The sequence below is a fragment of the Ursus maritimus genome, unplaced genomic scaffold (assembly GCF_017311325.1).
Source record: "Ursus maritimus isolate PB19 unplaced genomic scaffold, ASM1731132v1 scaffold_6, whole genome shotgun sequence".
Classification (NCBI taxonomy): Eukaryota; Metazoa; Chordata; class Mammalia; order Carnivora; family Ursidae; genus Ursus; species Ursus maritimus.
Genome location: NW_024426774.1, coordinates 74325659 through 74346618, shown reverse-complemented (window position 1 = coordinate 74346618; position 20960 = coordinate 74325659). Strand labels below are relative to the sequence as shown.

The 20960-nt window shown below is 43.7% G+C and overlaps 1 protein-coding gene across 1 annotated transcript; it reads right to left on the bottom strand.

Annotated features, from left to right (window-relative positions):
- Nucleotides 1-534: 534 nt before the first annotated feature.
- On the bottom strand, nucleotides 535-20162 carry CUNH2orf92 (chromosome unknown C2orf92 homolog). Its single transcript, XM_040623715.1, has 7 exons — nucleotides 20138-20162; nucleotides 19708-19791; nucleotides 11116-11220; nucleotides 10126-10209; nucleotides 3784-3891; nucleotides 2406-2556; nucleotides 535-954 (listed from the first exon to the last, which is right to left on the bottom strand). Exons 1-7 carry the CDS (start codon nucleotides 20160-20162, stop codon nucleotides 819-821), a joined length of 693 nt encoding a protein of 230 aa, XP_040479649.1. The 3' UTR covers nucleotides 535-818.
- Nucleotides 20163-20960: the final 798 nt, after the last annotated feature.

Below are 20960 nucleotides of genomic sequence, written 5' to 3'. Positions count from 1 at the left end.
CGAACCCACCCACCCCCAGGCGCCTTCCAGCGGGTCCCCGACGAGCATCCTCGCCGGCCTGGACAGGGATCCTCTACCGGGGCCACAGCCCTCCCCGACCGCCGCCCATGTCGCTGTCGCCCTACCTCGGGCCTCGCTGGCTTCCTCGCCCTGCCGCCGCGACCGCCGCCCCCGCCGCGGCCCCCACGGGTGCAACCGCTTCGGGTGGCCAGCCCCGGGGCCCAACCTCTGTGTCCCGCGTCCCAGGACAGAGGGCGTCCCCGGACCCCGCCTTCCAGCGCAGGGACGAGGGCTGCCTGAGCTGCCTTGGCAGCCGAGAGCTCTGGCAACACCAGGCGTCCCCCCACCCCTCTCCCCCTGGACCCTTTCGAAAGGGAGCTCAGAGCCCTAAGCTCTTCAGTGTTTCAGGCGGCTGTCTGCCCTCTCCTCAGAAACCCGCGAGGACCGGGCCTGCTTCCAATACCTTTGGTTGCCTGTTTGAGATTGTCTTCATATTCGGTGTTAATCAACATCTGCTCCCTGAACGGCTGAATCAGAGAATCGATGCTTTAATAAATAAGTAAACCGGTAGCTGGTCAGGTTTGTCTTTGGGCAAATGTGCTGAGTCTCTCGCACTAGCCGTCAGTGCCATACCACACCAGAGGCATCCTGTGGTTAAACATTTGTGTCTTGGTCCATTCGAGACTGACAGGAGAAGGTAAGCATTTTGCAGAGCACACCCCACAGCCAGAAATCCAAATGCCTGTCCATGGTGTCTGGGTGGAGAACTGCCTGGCCTCATCGCTTCCGTCCTGGGTCGGCTGGCCCCACCAGCTGGCCTACACACAGGACTTGCTCTTCAACAACTGTTTCTGTTTATCGCTGTGTTTTCTGGGGTTCTTTTCTTGAAACTTTTGCCACCAAGTCTTCCCACTCAGAATAAAAATATTATATGTCATGTTCGCCGGAGGATGTCTAAAATAAAATACACAAAACCATATTGCACAACGACGTGTATAGGAATTCCTATTGTCTACTCAGTGGGCAGTGACAGAGGCTGACGTTTCTGAGGGATGAGCATTCTACTTCCCATCACAAAGGTTTATCATGTATGAAAATTCATTTTGCCTCTGGGTGCCAGACAGCCTCTGGGAAACTCCTTCCCTCCCCCCTCCCCACTTTCTGATAACACAGGCTGTCCCCAGCTTCGATTTGCCTCTGTGGGATGGAGCCAGTCTTGACCACTTCTTCTGATACCTCCAAGAGGCACAGAAGGGAAATGGCAAACCAATGGACAAGCCCCAGTCAGAATTGTGGAGTGGGTCAAGCTTATTTCCAGAAGCTCTTTAAATCTTCCATCTCTAACTTCTGCCACATTCCAGGCTCCCCTTTCACTTCAGGGGATCCATTCCTGTCTCAGAGGAGGAAGCTGGATAGAGGTAGTGGTGGCTGGCCCGAATGGGTTACCAGTGCCAGGAATCTTGGTGTTTTAACAACTCCTTTAGGGAAAGCAATGTCACTCTTATGGGCAAATTTAAGTACTGTAGCCTCCAAGTTGGGGGGGAAGGGACACTTCACCCCCCATGGCTCACTACGGCCCCCTTTCTCTGTGGACAAGCTAAGCACACAGCACAGTGTTAGGTAAGACCCGAGGGGCCCTGGGACGCTGCTTTTCCCTGTGATTAAGAAGTGGTATCTCACGGGATGCAGATGGAGGCACATAATTTCGAGATGCAATTATTGCAAATGCATAATGTTGTAAGCCGCTTACTTTCTAGTGCCTCTTTGTGGTTATGGCCACCGTGTCGGAGCCTCTCGTCATATTTAGCAAGTGGTACAGACAGACCCTGACTGGTCAAAGTGGCCACTGTCAGAGCAGAGCCCTGGAGGGCCACTGCTGGGCCAGGCATGAACCCTTCATTTGCAGGATCCCGGGGAAGACTGGGAAGTCTGTGGGAGGTCCTGGAAAGGTGCTGTTTGCCACCCTGTGGAGGGATCTTTCAGTATTCTAACAACCAGTGCTGCTGACCCAGGGTGAACGAGCCAGATATCAGCCCTGTGCTCATCTCCTCCATGGCCTCATCCCTCCCTGCCCTCATCTTCCTATCTGCCAATCTTTCAGCCAGAGACTGTACCCTCCCCTCTTCTAAGTGGCCCTCAGTGTGAAAACAGGTGTGGCCTAACCTAAGGGATTCTTTAGAGGCGAGCATGGTCCAAGCCAGGAATTTCATACCAGGCTATGCATCACTGCCAAGCCAGTGCTTAAAAACCCCTTGCCTGGACCACCTGTAACTCTATGAATAACAACCAGGCTTAGAAGTCTCTGCCTTCCTCCGAACTCCAGGACCGGCAGGAAGCTCTGGGGCAACACTGGCACAAATACCCATGAGTTCTTTGAAGAAGGGTGGGAGCTAAGAGCCACTCACGATAGCTGCTTCCTCCTGATGCATGTGGTCAACGCCAGCAGCAGCAACACTGTGACCACGAGGACTCCTGCCACCGAGGCGGCGGCAATGATGATGTTCCTTTGGAGGAACTGCAGAAGCTGAGCACACGGCACGTTCTTGTTTTGAACATCTAAGTGAAAAAGCACACGGCAAAGTACACAGAGCGAGACGGCCCCATACAGAGCTGCTTACAAACGGGCTTTGCTTAGGAAAATACACTCATAAGCTGTTTGGCAGTAACATGAGATGCTGTTTGGTGGTGGAGGTGAGACACTGAGGGTATGAGCCAGCAAGCAGCAAAGCAACCGAAAAGAAGGGACAACAAGGCACAGTTTGCAGGAGGAGAAGAATAGAGGAGAGGTCAGGTGGAAGGAGGAGGCAAGGGTCCCAGTGGTGGAGGAAAGTTCTGCAGTGGCTACTAAAAACAGTGGAGTCAGATATTCAGTTTGAAGCTGCCCCCCCCCACCACCACACCCTCCCAGCTTCGGTAAGTTCTGCCGTATATATAACCGGCCTCAAGGGCATAGGTTTGGGGGAATTTCATGCACAAAGATAAACATGTTGTCAAATGATCTTGAATTCTTACAGCCTGTAGGGACTTGCAGAAATCTTAAGGGCAGACACAGAATGCCACCGAATGCGGGCTTGGGAGCACAAGACAATCTTAGCCAGAGACCCCAGCCGACATCAGCAACTCCTAGGGCTTCTGTCACTCCATTTGTAATGTGACAAAAGAAGGAATCAGGGAAATGGGGCACTGACGTTCCATGACAGGAACTGGATGGTTTGGCATGGAGAACCGCCGAGGGGGGGCCTAGCCATGCAGTCAGGGAGATGCTGGCCAAGGGCCATCTTGGGTTATGGGGACAAAATTGGAAACATCCAACTTGCCACTTCCATCTAAGCTACAGAGAGAGGCAGCAGCACCAAGCAACTCTAAGAGCTCTGTTGGAAAAAGTCAGTACATTGCCATGATGGGCAAGTTTCTACCCGTTCTGAATGGGCCCCGGCTCAGGTCATCCAAGGCTGAAGATCCGGGACTAGTTAATATTTGGATTTAATCCCTCCTACTTGTTAGAAAGCCTCCGTGTGCAGTATGGCCAAGGCTCAGAAGGTGCTGCCCATTTAGGAAGGATCTGGCTCTTAGAAACGACTAAAAGTAGCATCTTTTTGAAAGGGTGGTCAAATTCCCAGAGTTAGTTTAATTCATCATTTTACCAGCAGATTGTATGCTTTTGTGGGTAAATTACAGGCGTGCTGACATCTCCTCTGTTAAAATACCATGAAAGGCACAGATGCATTCTGAAGGTATCTGTACTTAAGTGTCTTATTTAGCTTACGGTATCTAGCTTATTACCTGTCCTAACTGCTTCTTCAAGTGTCGCTTTATCTACAGCAGAAAACGGCTCATTTATATGCCCGCTGGAGAGAGAAGATTCTTTATCCCTCTTCTCTGAATTGTGACCTACAGAAGACAAAAGACGAAATGTGTTCATCTAAAAACAACCATTGGCCTGTGATAAGTTCTATTTTTTTTTTAAGATTTTACTTTTAGGGGCGCCTGGGTGGCACAGCGGTTAAGCGTCTGCCTTCGGTTCAGGGAGTGATCCCGGCGTTATGGGATCGAGCCCCACATCAGGCTCTTCTGCTGTGAGCCTGCTTCTTCCTCTCCCACTCCCCCTGCTTGTGTTCCCTCTCTCGCTGGCTGTCTCTATCTCTGTCAAATAAATAAATTTTTTAAAAAAATCTTAAAAAAATTAAAAAAAAAAAAGATTTTACTTTTAAGTTATCACTACACCCCCCCCCCCCCAGATCAAGAGTCACATGCTCTGGGGCGCCTGGGGTGGCACAGTTAAGCATCAGCTGCGCTTAATGCATGCCTGCCTTCGCCCAGGGCGTGATCCCGGCGTTATGGGATCGAGCCCCACATCAGGCTCTTCCGCTGGGAGCCTGCTTCTTCCTCTCCCACTCCTCTGTTCCCTCTCTCGCTGGCTGTCTCTATCTCTGTCAAATAAATAAATAAAATCTTTAAAAAAAAAAAAAAAAGCATCTGCCTTCGGCTCAGGGCGTGATCCCGGCGTTATGGGATTGAGCCCCACATCAGGCTCTTCTGCTGTGAGCCTGCTTCTTCCTCTCCTACTCCCCCTGCTTGTGTTCCCTCTCTCGCTGGCTGTCTCTATCTCTGTCAAATAAATAAATAAAATCTTTTAAAAAAAAAAGAGTCACATGCTCTAATGACAGAGTCAGCCAGGCAACCCTGATTAGTTCTATTTTTATGATAAAAATAACTTCCTCTAGGGGCGCCTGAGTGGCTCGGTCAGTTAAACGTCCAACTCTCGATATCCCCTCAGGTCATGATCTCAGGGCCATGTGATCGAGCCCCGCATCGAGCTCCACACTCAGCACAGAGTCTCCCTGTCCCCTCTCCCTCTGCTCCTCCCTGCTCATGCTCTCACTCTCTCTCTCAAATAAATAAATTTTTAAAAATCTTTAAAAAAAATAACTTCCTCTAGAATCAAAGTGAGGAGTTAGGGAGGATTTTGGAGAGAAGTCCAAAAGTATATCAGTGTTTTGTTATTATTTTTTCAATCTAACAAATTCCTGGGTGACCCACCCATAGACTGAGGCCGTGGTTTTCACACTTGAGTGTGCATCCAAATCACCAGGAGGCCTTAAAAAACAGACCGTTGGGCCCCACCCTAGAGTTTCTGATTCAGTAGGTCTGAGGAGGCCTGAGAATGTGCATTTCTCACAGACTCCCCCCCCCCATCATCAAATGAGCTGGTCAGGGACCACCTTAGAGGAGCTCAAGAGAATCTTTCAGTTAGATTCTGAGCCCCTCTGACCCCAGTCTTCACTAGCATAAGACAGAAATAATAAGACCTACCTCACAGATAGCATAATGTTCATGGAAACAATTTATAAACCACAAAGTACTACAAAAATGCATGGACAAGACAGGAGAGTGAACTACACCGAAATATGCATTTATTGGGAGAGGGGCTGCAGAATGACCCAGTAGAAACAGCCAGGGTTGAAAATCAGAAATATTAGCATCCTAAACCCTCCCACCGGCTATCTTTGACTCGTTTGTATATGAGACCTTATCAAAGGGCCTGAGTGATTTTAGCGAGGAGAAGACTGGGAAGCCAGGAGAGCTGTCTTTGTCCAACACAAGAATGGCCCTGGAAAGGGGCTAGGAGATGTTCTGAGAAGTTCCAGGAACAAATCAGAACCAATGGGTAAGAGCTCCAGCGAGATGTGTGGACTAACAGGTTAGCAGTTAGAAAGTAAGGCTATTGGGGCGCCTGGGTGGCACAGCGGTTAAGCGTCTGCCTTCGGCTCAGGGCGTGATCCTGGCGTTATGGGATCGAGCCCCACATCAGGCTCCTCCACTGGGAGCCTGCTTCTTCCTCTCCCACTCCCTCTCTCGCTGGCTGTCTCTATCTCTGTCAAATAAATAAATAAAATCTTTAAAAAAAAAAAAAAGAAAGTAAGGCTATTAAAAAGGGAATGAGGAAGAGTGAGAAGTAATGAACCCCGTGCCCCCGGAACACTTCAAGGCCCGAGCCCCCAGGCCCAGATGCCTTTGAGCTGGGCAGCAGCTTTGGCATGAGTTTGGTCAGTCTGCCATGGTCTAGTTGTCAAAGACGTGGGAATGAGACAGTGTAGTTAACGCTGCTGTGGTGTGAGACCACAGCCTCTAGAGGGGAGGAGAGAGATGTGTTCCTTATTCATCTGCCTTAGAAAAGAGAGAAAAACTTAACGTGAGTCATTATTAGCTGACTTTGGAAATGCCAGCTTGCCAGATCAGTCAAGAGATTAACCACCACAGACACACAGAAAACTCTGGACAGCGCAGAGTTAGTCCATTAAGGGGTGACATTGGCCTTGCTCTTTCATAGAGGTGTGGAAAAGATCGACTCCTCACTTGAACACAAATTTTTACCCTCTTTGTCTCTGTACCGCAAAAACAAAACCAGAATTCGAAGCCACTGTCTACACTTAACCATCAATGTGGATCGCGATTTTGATCATTTGTCGAATTTTTTTCAGCGAGACAAAATAAACACAGTTGCCAACTACGAGAGAAGCAGTAGCCCATTACAGGAGCAAGGACAACAAGCTAAGCCCCACATCCATGAGGCAGACTCAATTCGAGTGCCAATCAGTCACATCCTGGGCCTGTTAAACTGTGGTAAATGAGCCCAGAACCAAAAAATTTTGACTTTGTGTTCAGGGAAAAGTTGAAGTCTTACATCATAATTTCTCTCTCTTTTTCCTCTTAGGAGACCAGCACTGAAATAAGACATTGATTGCTTCTATTAAGAGCACCTTACTGTTGCACTGTTAAGTAAGAACTAGGTTCCCTTCCGTGGCGCTAAAGCAGTAATAGCTGGAGCTTGCCGCACACCTGTGCACACTTTAACACGACACTTCACTTCTCAAAAAAAATCATTTCCTCAGCCTCTTCCTGCCCAGCCCCTCTTACCATTAATTTCCAGGGAGAATGGTCACTGCTGCTAAGGAAGCTTTGTGTGTTCTGGATTTCCTCGTCCAGCAGAAGAGCTTCAGAGAAGCTCCTGGCCCCTGATGAGGGCCTGGTCAGCCTCCTTTCCTTGTGTGGTGCAATCTCTACTATTGTCTATGATCGGGGCTTGGCGGGGTCTCTTCTTAATTCACTCTCTCTACTCAAAAAACCTTAGTAAGCACACCTGCCTCTCTTTTGTCCTCTCAAAGCTCCAGGCAATTCCAATATGAAGCACTTTTGAAGTACCTTCCATTTTAGCATTTTTATAGCTAATAATGACTGATGATGCTGACTTTCCTATTAGCAGTGAGCTCTTGGAGGACCAAGTGCCTTGTTCAGCTCTCTACCCCTGGCACGGGACCTCTCACCAGCTAGGAGATCAATAGCTAGGTCTTGAGTGAGATAAGGAATCTTGAAGACTCTTGACTGCAACCCCATGAGAGACTCTGAGCCAGAACCACCCAGCTCAGCCCGATTTGTTGGCCAAGGTTGCAGTCCTTTGAAGGCTGACTGGCACCAGAGGGTCTGCTTCCAGGCCGGCTCACTCACACAGCTGTTGGCAGAAGGCCTCATCTCCCCCACAGGCTGAGGGCAGGAGGGCCCGGTTCCTCACCACAAGGGCCTCTCCTTAAGTCCAGGACGGCTGGAATGTCCTCACAACGTGGCAACTGACTTTGCCCAGGGTGAGCAATTCAAGAGATAGCCAGGCAGAAACCACAATGTCTTTTATGACCTAACCTACGAAGTAGCACACCAGCCCTTCTGTCATGTTCTATTCATTCAAAGCAAGTCACAAGGTCCAGCCCACACTCAAGGGGACGGGTATCAAAGACTTTGTGGACCTATTTTAAAACCACGGTAGAAATGAAATTCCAAGGAAGGCAGCTGAACAAAGGAAATATTTGCTTATTTCCATATAAACATAAGGATTTTAATCAACTACCTCCGGTTTTGTGGATGGAGAGAAGCGACACCCTTTTACAAAGGCATCTCCACTCTGCAGGAAGCCTGGACTTGGGTATGTGACCCACCCCATAAAGCAGAAACCCCTGAATGACTGAACTGCACCTTGAGGCTGAACCACATGAAATTAGAGATATTTGACCATTGTTTAAAAAGATGTATTATTTATTTTAGAGAGAGGGAGCAGGAGGAGGGGCAGAAGGAGAGGGAGAGAGAATCTCAAGCAGACTCCGTGCTGAGCACAGAGCCCACACAGGACTCACTCTCAGGACCCTGAGATCATAACCTGAGCTGAAATCAAGGGTCAGATGCTTAACTGACAGAGCCACCCCGGTGCCCCTTAACCATTTTTGACCTACAAAAAACAGTAAGTTCAAATGATTCAACCTGACATTGTAGTCCCAAGGGAAGTCTTCTAATCTACGTATTCCTTCTAATTGTGAGACTCCTAGAAACTCAACAGCATGGATTATCAAGATGAGTGTAATGATCAATTTGTAATGCGATCCTTTGTGTATTAAAAAAAAAAAAAGGAATGTCCTCCAAACCTAGTTTAGATTGGCCACTGTACACCTTGGGGGTCTGGGAAGGTAGAGGAAAATAAATCCATTTCGTACCCCAAGCCCTGAGTCAAGCTCCCATAAGGGAGAAATATCACACACTGAAAGGCCAAAAGTAAACTTGAAGAAAAGGAAAGACATCCCCACTTCCAGCACAGAATGACTTACCATCAGCTTTCCCAAGGTGAATATTGTATTATAAATGTAATGTGATGCGAATAAAAATATTGACAGGCTTCTAATGAAGTTACACAAGTTGATACTAAAGTTCATGAGCAAAAACAAACCTGCAAAAATAGCCAGGAAAACACTGAACCAACAAACGCTGCAAAGAAGGGACTAGTCTCATAAGGCACTAAAACATGCTATTGCAGCCTCTGTAATTAAAACAGTGTGGGGCTGTTGTATACAGAAACCAGTGGGCCGGTGGTTAGCATAGAAAGCCCAGGAAGAGGCCCGGGACATATGGGAATTTAGTATAAGATAGAGGAGGGTATCTCAGATCACTGGAGCACAGATGGACTTTTTAATAAATGGTGTAGCCAATTCAGAGGAAAATGGCATGACCTGGACTGTGTTGATGAACTCATTCTAGCCCATATGTGGTTCTCAGAATAAAATCACCCTCTCACGTCTCCTGGTGTAGACCTAGGTACCAAAGAGATGCTCGGCTACATTGAATTTATGATCATCATGAAATTCACAGAAGGAAATGTATAGGACAAATTCAGGAGTATTAGATGTATCCATTTTAAAGAGAATTCTGTGGTAAGTTAATCTCCAAAAACCATCTAGATCAATGGTTCCAAACGTTACCTGTAAGCAAATTACTTGGAAAATAGGCATAAACATGTGGAACCCCAGACTCCACTATTAGAAACTCTCAGTGGGTTCCAGAAATAAGTGTTTGTAATCTCTTCCCATTTCTCATCCTCTATTCCATGGCTGATGCGTGGTCAGGGTTAGGAACCACTGACCTAGTTCATATTCTTACTCCCAGGAAAGACCACATATTTGCCAGCTTGGGCAGTGACATAATTAGCCTATTTTTCTTTTTAAATCTTTCTATCTGCCTAGGGAAGAAATGCTTCATGGGATGCTAGTTCCTCATTCTGTCTTCAGAGCCAATCTGTCCCCACCGTAACTGGGGCTGTGAGATGAGCCTTTGCTCATCAGCTAAAGGGGAGTACTTTCCCACACTCCTCATGGTGCGGAGGGAGAGCACGCCTCTGGAGTATCACTTCAAGAATGTGCTCTGCCCCTCACCAGTCCCTGCCCCCAGGGGGAGAAAGGGACTTCACAAGTAAGTCTGGGAGGAGGATTCAGGTGACTACGGCCAGCTCCTCTCTCTCCCTTTCTCTCTCTCTCTCTCTGGCATCCATCTGCCTCCAGAGAGCAAACATTCTGACCTGTTCCTCTATGCTGTGAATTTTACAGAAGCAAACTCTCTCATGGTGGGGGCTTGGGGAAACCACAGATACCCTAAACGTCACCAATGATTAGGCACTCTTCCTAATATGAAGCACCCACATTATCCAGCCAAGTTTTCTAGAGAACATAGTCTGAGCTCCATCTGCAGGATCCTTAGCTCAGTCTCACATTTGGTTCTAAACTCAGGCACAAGGAAGAATGAGGTATTACTTACCATCAGTAGAAATTCTGTCCACGCTGCCAAGGAGAAACCCTGGTGCAGTAGAATACCCAGCAACACTGGCTCCTTTGATGAAATCTATGGGGGAAAAAATGAAAATTTTGTATCCGTACACACTTCTGAGCACTCTGGGTCCATATTTTGTTTTAAGTGTTGAAATGCTAATATGGAATCCAACTTGTATTGGGAATGTATATTTGAAAGTTTACATGCCAACGTAGAGCAAGGCATCAGCTAGCTGCTGACTGCAGAGGCTGGAGCCCAGGCAGATGCTGTGGGAAACAAACCTTGGGAACTGAAATCCACATCTGTATGCAAAATTCCAACACAGTGCTCATTGCTTGGCTGCCCAGGGTACAATTCTATCCTTACAACCTATGATCAAACAACTGTCTTAATTCTCAAACTGCTACTTAAAAAAAATAATAATCTGACGCTGCTTTGGAGAAGAGCGTGTTTTTCATTTTTGTTATTTCTACTGGTGTGCCTAGGGCAAGTCATTGTTTTGGCCTGGGGCTTATCCATTGAATGGGGGTACTAATGAGTGCACCAGCTCTCCCCAAGGGCTAAGCAAAGTATCAAACTATGCCCAGGGAAGTATAAAGCGTGTGCAGGACAAAGCTATTATATTACTCAGGGCTCCTGTTGTCAGGAAAAGTAAACCCCACTTGCGATTCCAGTTTCTGTCCTCTGAACAGCCTCCAGAAAGGGAGAACCGGCTTGACACATGATCTCCAAGGATTCCCACCCCCACCACCACCCCCCTCCGCCAAAATAGAGGGATAGGCACATTTTAGACCATAGACTTGAAGGTTATAGAGAGGTTTTATTTTATAGAGACAAGTCTTTCCTTCATTTCTCAATTTGTCTTTGCCACACAGGGATCGGTTTTAACAAATGCTAAATTGATAGCACTGTATAGAGAATACAATACATAGACCTATAGGAATATATGCACCTAGAGTTTTAAAGACATATACTTGCTTTCTGAATTCATGTCTCTCTTTGTGATTGATTTGCCTGCTGTTCTGGCTTCATCAACTGGAGTCTCATACGGAACCTTGTGAAACACTTGCTGTAGAATTTCATCTCAAGGGAAGTAAAAAAGGCATGTTAATACCAGCCGTAGGGGATTGACATTTTTCTCTGTAAGTACCTAAAGCAGTCTACAAATACACTAAACAAGTGATATAAGCTCAGGGGATATATGAAAGTATACTCTGAAATACCTTGTCTTGGGAAGGGAAATCCTAACTCCTACAGTCATTTCTGAAAAAGTGTGATCGCACTAGATGTCTCGAGCAGTAAACACTTCCCACTAAAAGATATGCAGCTAGAAACTCTGCCCCAAATCTCATGACATTTAGTGTCATTATCTTCCTTCTTGTTCCTATTGTCATTCTGACCCACCTCTGAGACTTCCCCACGATGACCCATGTATTTGTATAGGGTGAAGTCTGCGGGGGCAAAAATAAGGCAGAATGGGTTTCTAAAAGTCAGAAAGCTCTTTTTAAACTGTTCCTTGGGGCGCCTGGGTGGCTCAGTCGTTGAACGTCTGCCTTTGGCTCGGGGCGTGATCCCGGGGTCCTGGGATCAAGCCCCATGTCGGGCTCCTCTGCTGGGAGCCTGCTTCTTCCTTTCCTGCTCCCCCTGCTTGTGCTCCCTCTCTCACTGGCTGTCTCTGTCAAATAAATAAATAAAATCTTAAAAAAAAAAAATAAAACAAACTGTTCCTAATTTCTCATGGTTACATATTTTAAAATACACTGATCTCTCTTTCCTTTTTAAGGTTTTCAGGCTTCTACTTTTCCCTGGGGACAGCAATTTATTGTTCCTTCTAGGGTTACTTTGCAAAGCCACAGAAAATATCCCTCACAAATTCCATCCATTTTGTATATATTCTGAGTCCTTTTTCAAGGCTGTTGGTACATTGGTGGGTGGTTTACTCACCTGATGGAATACATGCTTAAGGACCCAAAAAAGTAACTATCAACAAATTTACTTATTCAAAATGATGAGCTTTTGTCACCAGCCCCATTTTTTTTCACACTATGATCCCATTTTATTTTTAAAATGTTTTAAACACAATGCTACCTAATTTTTATAGGTACATATACATGGCTGTACATGTAGGATAAAAAAACTAAAACGGGGCGCCTGAATGGTTCAGTAGGTTTAAGCATCTGCCTTCGGCTCAGGTCATGATCTCAGGGTCCTGGGATCAAGACCTGAGTCAGGCTCCCTGTTAAGCGGGGAGTCTGCTTCTCCCTGCCCCGCCTGCTTGTGCACTCTCTCTCTCAAATAAATATATAAAATCTTATAAAAAAAAAACTTAAAACAATTATCTTTATGGAGGTAGGGAATAAAGAAAGATTAAGAACTTCAGCATTAAATGTAATGTTTTAGTTTCATATATAAGGAGACTATCACTTGTGTAAATACCAAACTTTCTAATTCACCAGAACCAACACTTTCCAACCAAGGTGAGAAAAGTGCACTATTGAGAATGACCCCAATTTTGTAAAAGCAGTAAAACCAACAAAAAATCTCTGCACACGCATGGATGCTTTTACTGGTGTGGAGAGAGATGGGGGGGTATCACCTTGCTGATGGAAAGGGTGTAGCAAGAAGACTATTAACTTTTTCTTTATTCATTTTTGTACTGATTCACAAGGTCAGATAAGCACATTACTTTGCACCTTTTTAAAAAGGAAGTTAATTTTTCAAATGAGATGTTATTAACCTAGAACAGTGCCCATTTTCAATAGTATAGAGAGGGTGACCATCTCCACTCACCTTGTCACCTATCCGACAGAGGTACTCAGCCTTTGCCCTCATGTCACCAGCCCTTCCTTGATAGACGTGTTGACCTGTAAATTCCTGAGTTGTTGCTCAGAGAGAAGCTGGAAATTTATTGGTGGCCCACCAATGCCAAGGCCAACACTGACATGGTGCTGGGCAGGTCAGTAGGCCTTTGGGGGATGATCCGATCCTCCCAAACCCCAAACCAGACACCCATCTTCACACTCACTCACTCCCCTTCCACACAGGTCAGGAGCCTGGGGATTCAGAGACACGGGGCTCCTGCAAGAAGGACAAAAGTCTTCTGATTCCCAGGTAGGAACTCCTGAAAGCACAGTAAGGGGGCTGCAAGAGTTATCTGATTCCCTTCACTCATTCAATCATGGTAACCTACCCATCATTCAATCAGCCAGACACTCGGTGCAGAGCTGCTGGAGCCTCTTTAATAGCACATGTGGAGGAAGGGCCAACCCAGAATTCCTGACATGGGGCAGCTCCTGGAAAAAAGGTGCATGCCCCGTGTAGAGAGATGTCCCCTTCCGAGCAGAATTGGCAGGCATAGCTCTGTGATCAGAACATCCAACAGGTCCTAACCTGGAGGGAAGCATCAGTGCTCTCACTCCTGAGAGCTCTTTCTCAGACCAGATGTAGCTCTCAGTGTCTGCTCCTGACCCACACACACCACCAGAGAGGAGAGATTTCTCTGGAATCTGGATGGCTTCCTTTAGCAAACAGCTGTGGGTTCAAACATTTTCCTGCAGTCTCAGCTCTCTGCAAAGAAGACTTCCCTGGGCCTTATTTTGTTGTTGCTGTTTTCAAATTTTAAAAAATTTATGGTGAATATATATATATAATTATTATATATAATATATATAATAATATATAATTATTATAAATATATAATATATACATTTCCATTTTAAGCATTTTTAAGTGTACAATTCAGGAGCATTAAGGATATTCACAATGTTGTGTAAACCTCACCATTATTTATTTCCAGAAATTTTCAATCTTCTCAAACAGAAACTCTATACCTATTAAGCAATAATTCTCCACTCCTCCTACCTCCAGCCCCTGGTAACCTCTATTCTACTTTCTATCTCTATCAATTTGCCTATTTTAGATGCCTCACATAGGTGGAATCATACTATATTTGTGCTTTTGTGTCTGGCTTATTTCATTTGGTATAATGTCTTCAAGGTTCACCCATGTATTAGCATGTAACAGAATTTCATTCACTTTTATGAGCAAATAATATTCCATTGTATGTCTATACCATATATTGTGTATCCATTCATCTGCGATGGACACTTGGATTATCTCCACACTGTCTATTGTGAATAATCCTGCTATGAATAATGATATACAAATATCTGTCTGAGCTTTTGTTCTCAATTCTAGTAGGTATACACCTATAAGTGGAATTGCTGGATCACATGCTAACACTACATTTAACATTTGGAAGAACCACCAAACTGTTTTCCATGGAGACTTCATTTTACATTCTCACCAGCAATGCACAAGGGGTCCAATTTCCTATAACCTCACCAACACTTACTTCCCTTTCTTTAAAAAAATACACATACTAATAGGTGAGAAGTGTTCTCTCATTGTGGTTTTGATTTGCAGTTCCCTAATGACTATTGAATAACTTTTCATGTTCTTATTGGCCAAATTTGTGCATCTTCCTTGGAAAATGTCTACTCAAGTCCTTCACTCATTGTTAAATCGGGTCATTTGGTTGGTTGTTTTTGTTGTTGTTGTTGAGTTGTAGGAGTTCCCTATATATTCTAGATCTTAATCACTTATCAGATGTGTGATTTGCAAATATTTACTTCCATTCTGTGGGTTATCTTTTCACTATCTTGATCATATTTCTTGATGCAGGTTTAATATTGGTGAAGTCCAATTTATCTATTTTTCCTTTTATTGCTTATGCTTTTGGTGTCAAAATTAATGACCTTTGCCTAATCCAAGGTCATGAAGATTTTCTATGTTTTCTTCTAGAATTTTAAGTTTTAGCTAAAAAATGTAGGTCCTTCACCCAGTTGAGTTTTAATTTTTGTGTAGTATAAAGATTCAACTTCATTTTTTCACATGCGAATACCCAGTTTTCCCAGGACAATTTGTTGAAAAGACTGTTCTTTCCCCTTGAATGGTCTTGGACCCCTTGCTGAAAATCAACTGACCATGGATGTATGCATTTATTTCTGGACTCTCTATTCTATTCCATTTATATATAAATCTAGATAGCCTTATGTCAGTGCCACACTCTTTTCATCATCGCAGCTTTGTAGTAAGTTTTGAAGTGAGGAAATGGGATTCTTCCAATTTTTTTGTTCTTTTTTTCAAGATTTATTTATTTATTTGAGAGAGAGAGGAGGGGGAAAAGGCAGAGGAAGAGGGAGAGACAGAATCTCCAGCAGACCCCTGCTGAGCACAGAGCCCGATGCAGGACTCAATCCCACAACCCATGAAATCATGACCTGAGCCAAAACCGAGAGTTGGAGGTTTAACCAACTGAGCCCCCCAGGAGCCCCCCAAATTTGTTCTTATGTTTCAAGATTATTTTGACTACTTTGGGTCTACTGAGATTCTATAGGAATTTCAGAAAGAGTTTTTCTATTTTTGTAAAAAATACAATTGGAATTTTGATAGGGTTTGCACTGAATCTGTAGATCACTTTAGGGATTACTGTCATCTTCACAACAGTAAGTCTTCCAATCCATGAACATAGGATATCTTTCCATTTATTTAGGTCTTCTTTCATTTCTTCCAGCAATGTTTTGTCCCTTTCCGTGTACAAGTCATTTGCCTCCTTCAATAAATGTATTCCTAAGTAGTTTAACCTTTTTGATGCCATTGTAAATAGATTTGTTTTCTTGATTTCTTTTATTTTCTTGGACTATCATATCAGAATATAGAAATACAAATGATTTTTCTGTGTTTTTATATCCTGTAAACTTTCAGATGGAGCTAGAGAGTATTATACTAAGCAAAATAAGTCATTCAGACAAAGACAAATACCATATGATTTCACTCATATGTGGAATTTAAGAAACAAAACAAAGGAGAGAAGGGGAAAAAGGGGGAGAGAGAGGCAAACCAAGAAACAGACTTAACTATAAAAAACAAACTAATGGCTATCTGAATTAATTTTTTAGCTCTAACAATTTTTTGTGAACTTTTAAAAAAGATTTTATTTATTATCCATTTGAGAGAGAGAGAGAGAGAGAAAGCACACACAAGCCAGAGGGGAGGGGCAGACAAGTGGGACAAGCAGGCTCCCTGCTGAGGTTGGATCCCAGGACCCCAGGGATCATGACCTGAGCTGAAGGCAGATGTTCCCAACTGCGCCACCCAGGAGCCCCTTTTGTGAACGTTTTATGGATCTATTTTAGATCCTTTTATTTCTTTTTCTTGCCTAATTTCTCTGCTAGGACTTACAGTCTATGTTGAAAGAATTAGCAAGGATGTCTCAAGCCTGATATTAGGGGGAAAACTTCCATTTTTCATTGAGCTTGAGATTAGCTGTGTATTTTTTATATATGGCCTTTATCACATTGAGGAAGTGCCCTTGTATTCCTAGTTTATTGAGTGTTTCTATCACAAAAGGATGCTATATTTTTAAATAGGTTTTATTTTTAATTGTAGTAAAAAACACATAACACAAAATTACCATCCTAATAATTTTTCAGAGATTTTATTATTTCTATGTAATCTCTACAGCCAATGTGGGGATCAAACCCACAACCCTGAGATCAAGAGCCGTACGCTCCACTGACTGAGCCAGCCAGGTGCCCCTACCATCCTAATCATTTTTAAGCATACAGTCCAGTAATAGTGTTTACTCTCCTTGTTCTCTAACAGATACTCAGAACTTTTTCATCATGCAAAACTAAAACTCCATACTCATTAAACAATTACTCCCTGTTTCCACTTTCCTTACCCTAGCCCCTAGCAACTACCATTCTACTTTCTTTCTATGAATTTGACTTTAGATAACTCTTATAAGTAGAATCATATAGTATTTGCTTTCCTGTGACTGGTTTATTTCATTTGGCATAATGTCCTGTAGCATGTGACAGAATTTCCTTCCTTTTTAAGGCTGAATAATATTCCATTGTTCCAAAATATACCATATTTTGTTTGTCTATTCATCCATGGACACTTGGTTGCTTCTACATTTGGCTATTGTGAAGAATGCTACTATAAGCTTGGCAAATACCTCTCTGAGACTTCCAATTCTTTGGGATGGATAACCAAATATGGGATTGCTGGGTCATATGGTAATTCTATTTTTAATTGTTTGAGGAACAGCCATATTCTTCTCCATAGCAGATGCACCATTTTATATTCCCAAAAAGAAAACTGGATTTCCAGCCAATGTGCTAACTTTGCCCTTTAATAAGAGTTTAATCCATTTACACTTACTGTGATTACTGATAAAGAAGAATTTACTTCTGCTCTTTAACTATTTGTTTTCTGTGTCCTATAAATTTTTTGTTCCTCAGTCCCTACATTACTGCTTTCCTTTGGGAGTTAGTTGATTTTGCGTGATATTATATTTCTATTACCTTCTTTGTTCCTTTTCTGTGTATTTTTTAGTTCTTTTCTTTGTGGTTACTTTGGTAATTACAACTAACATTTTAAACTTATAACAACCTTGTTCGAATAGTACTAACTTAGTTTCAATAGTAAATAAACACTCTGCTCATATATATCCCCACCTTTCCCTATATTGTCCCAAATTACATCTTTACACACTGTATGTCCATGAATATACATTTACAATCATTGCATTATTCATTGCCTTTTAAATCACACTGCAAAAAGGAAAGTAGTAACAAACCAAAATTACAATAATATTGGTTTTTACATTTACCTATGTAGTCACCTTTACCAGTGTTCATTTTATTCTCAAACTTTTGACTGTCTAGTGTCCTTTCATTTCAGCCTGAAGTACGCTTTAGCATTTCTTACGGGGCAAATCTCTTAGCTTTTGTTTACCTGGAAATGTCTTAATCTTTTATACTCAAAGAGTAGTTTAGTCAAATATAAAATTATCATTTGACAGTACTTTTCTTTCAGGACTTTAAATATGTCATATCATTGCTCTGGTCTCCCATAATTTTTGAGGAGAAATCAGCTGTTAATACTATTGAGGCTCCCTTGTAAACAATAAGTAGTTTTTCCTTTGCTGCTTTCAAGTCTGTCTCTTTTTTTGGGTTTCAAGAATTTGACTATAATGTGTTTCAGTATGAATCTCTTACATTTATGCCTGGAGTTTCTAAGCTTCTTGGATGTGTAAAATCATTTAATTTGAGAAGTTTTTTGGCCATTATTTCCTCATATATTTTCTCTGCTCCTTTCTCTTTCTTCTCCTTCTGGGATTTCTGTAACGTATATGTTGGTACACTTGATGCTATCTCAAAGGTCCCTCCAACCTCTGTCTGGGTTTTGTTTTGTTTTTTTCCTTTCCATTTTTCTCTTTCTGCTTCTCAGACTGGACAATTTCAATTATCCAAGTTCAAATTTATTGATCCTTCTGCCTGCTCAAATCTGCTGTCAAAACCCTCTAGTGAGTTTTTCATTTCAGCCACTATACTTTTCAACTCTAGAATCTCTCTTTGGGGCGCCTGGGTGGCACAGTGGTTAAGCGTCTGCCTTCAGCTCAGGGCGTGATCCTGGCGTTATGGGATCGAGCCCCACGTCAGGCTCTTCCGCTGTGAGCCTGCTTCTTCCTCTCCCACTCCCCCTGCTTGTATTCCCTCTCTTACTGGCTGTCTCTCTCTCTGTCAAATAAATAAATAAAATCTTTAAAAAAAAAAAAAAGAATCTCTCTTTGGTTCTTTTCTATAATTTCTGTTTCTTTATTGATATTCTCATTTTGTTCAAACATTGTTTTCCTGATTTCCTTAAGTTCTTTATCTCTCATTTCCCTAAGTCATCAAAGACAGTAAATACTTTGAAGATGGGTTCCTATTGCCCACTCTGACACCAGCAAACTACATTGAGAATGCAGGCTGCTGACTACTTGGCTACCTGCTGTGGGGCTGGAGGAAGGAGAATGGTAGAATTAACATGAATCACAAAATTCACTGAAATTTACCAGTTTCCTCATTAAGCATTCCTCTGGATGATGCAAGTGTTCAACTAGAATCCAGTGTTCCAAAATAGTTGCTTAAGATACTTCTTGGCAGTTCAGTTATTACATATTCTTCGAGCTTCCTACCATCTTCTTTCCAGGCCTTGGTTTTCTCAAATGTTACAGGAGAGGCTTGGAACAGATCAATGACTCCCAGCCTAGAATCACCTGGAGAGCTTTAAAAACTACTGGTACAAATATCTCATCCTATGCCAGGGAATCTGATCAGGATCTTCTTAACAATCTCTCCAGGGGATTCTCATGCTCAACTAGGGCTGAGGAACTGGGGAGAAGATCTGTCTCAGCCTCAGGGCCGCTCTACTGCTACAGAAATCTCCCAGGCACCTTGTCAAGTAGATGTGATGCAGCTGGTCTAAGGTGGGGTCTGACTCAGCACATGGTGGCCCTGCTCTGCTACATGGACCCCTCTCTGAGGAGCAGAATCCTTTCCAAGTGTTTCTCTTCTATACCTTTGCCTAATTTCCTGGGACTCTGAAACTTTAAAGAACTAGTTGTACCGTCAGCACTTTCCCTCCCAACAAAACACTGGGTTATCTGAGAGACAACCCTGAAAAAGTGTGAAACTCTGCAAATACAGCCTGATGGCTTCACATGAGATTACTTACCAAATAGTTTAGACAAATGTTCTTCTCGTTTATTTGAACTTGATACAAATTCAGTATCTTTCAAATTCTTTTTTTGAGGATAACCTATGGGAAACAAACCTTAGCTGTGGTTAAATCATTTATTGGATCTGCATGAAATCTTTTTAAATCAATACTTTTTTGCATGGTGTTTTGAGAGAAGCATCACGCGCTTCGCCTGTTCTAGGAGAAGGAGCACCAGACTTGGGTTCTAGTCCACCTTTTGAGAGCCTTGTGATCTGGGCAGTAAAGTTCTGAGGGATCTGGTTTTCCCATCTGAGACTGATGGGAAAGGCGCCAACCACAAGAGGCCTGTGAGGAGAGGCTGACATGAAACTTGCTGATGTCATCTGTGGACAGAAACGTGCTCTCGTCTTATCACACCCCGATGTTAGTATCTACCATGACCTACAAGAAGGGGCACTGGATCCACGCATGGTTATGCTCAGTGTTGGAGGGGAGCAAAGAGAGATGGACACTCATCTCGGTGCCTTCTCAATAAACACTTTCCCCTCCATAGGAAATGATGCCAACGAGCCATGACTTTGACCATCTTGGAAATGGGATGCCTTCTTGTTTTGGAGGACAGGGAACAATACTGCTGCATACCCTGTGCTCATCCACACTAGGGTCTATGTTGGGATGGGGGCTCAGAGGGCCTCAGGCCACCCCTACCTGACCTGTTTGATAAGCACAACGAATTCCTAATGTTGTCACTGGTGAATTTTAAAAAATGAAGGTATAAATGGGAAAGCACTGAGTCAACGGTCTCCCCTAGGATGCCATGGACCGATTTCAAGCCTTCTGCTGACACTCATGTGGCCGCATCAAGGATATGGATTAACTGTGCTAAAAAACTGTAGTGACTCGTGGAATTTGGAACTATATTTCAGGCTTTTCTTTATGGACATTGTGAAGTCTAAGTGTCTGAGCACACTTTCTTGATTCTAGATCAAGGCCAGCCCTTTTCTCTGGCCCCCGGGGAGTGGGCAAAACCAGCAGGGAGGAGAAACTTATCCCCTAATGCAGAAGTCTCCGGGTCACAGCAGCAGCCATCTGTCATAAGTGACAGAGCATTCATGAAGTGTCTGTGGAATCTGAACTTTTAAAACAATACCAGTGACACCAGTTTTCCCACGGTTTCCTCACAGATGATCTACGCAGTCACTGAGTAATCTGGGCACATTAACTTGTGCACATTGCAGCTTTCGGCTCTACAAAAAAATCAGTAGGGA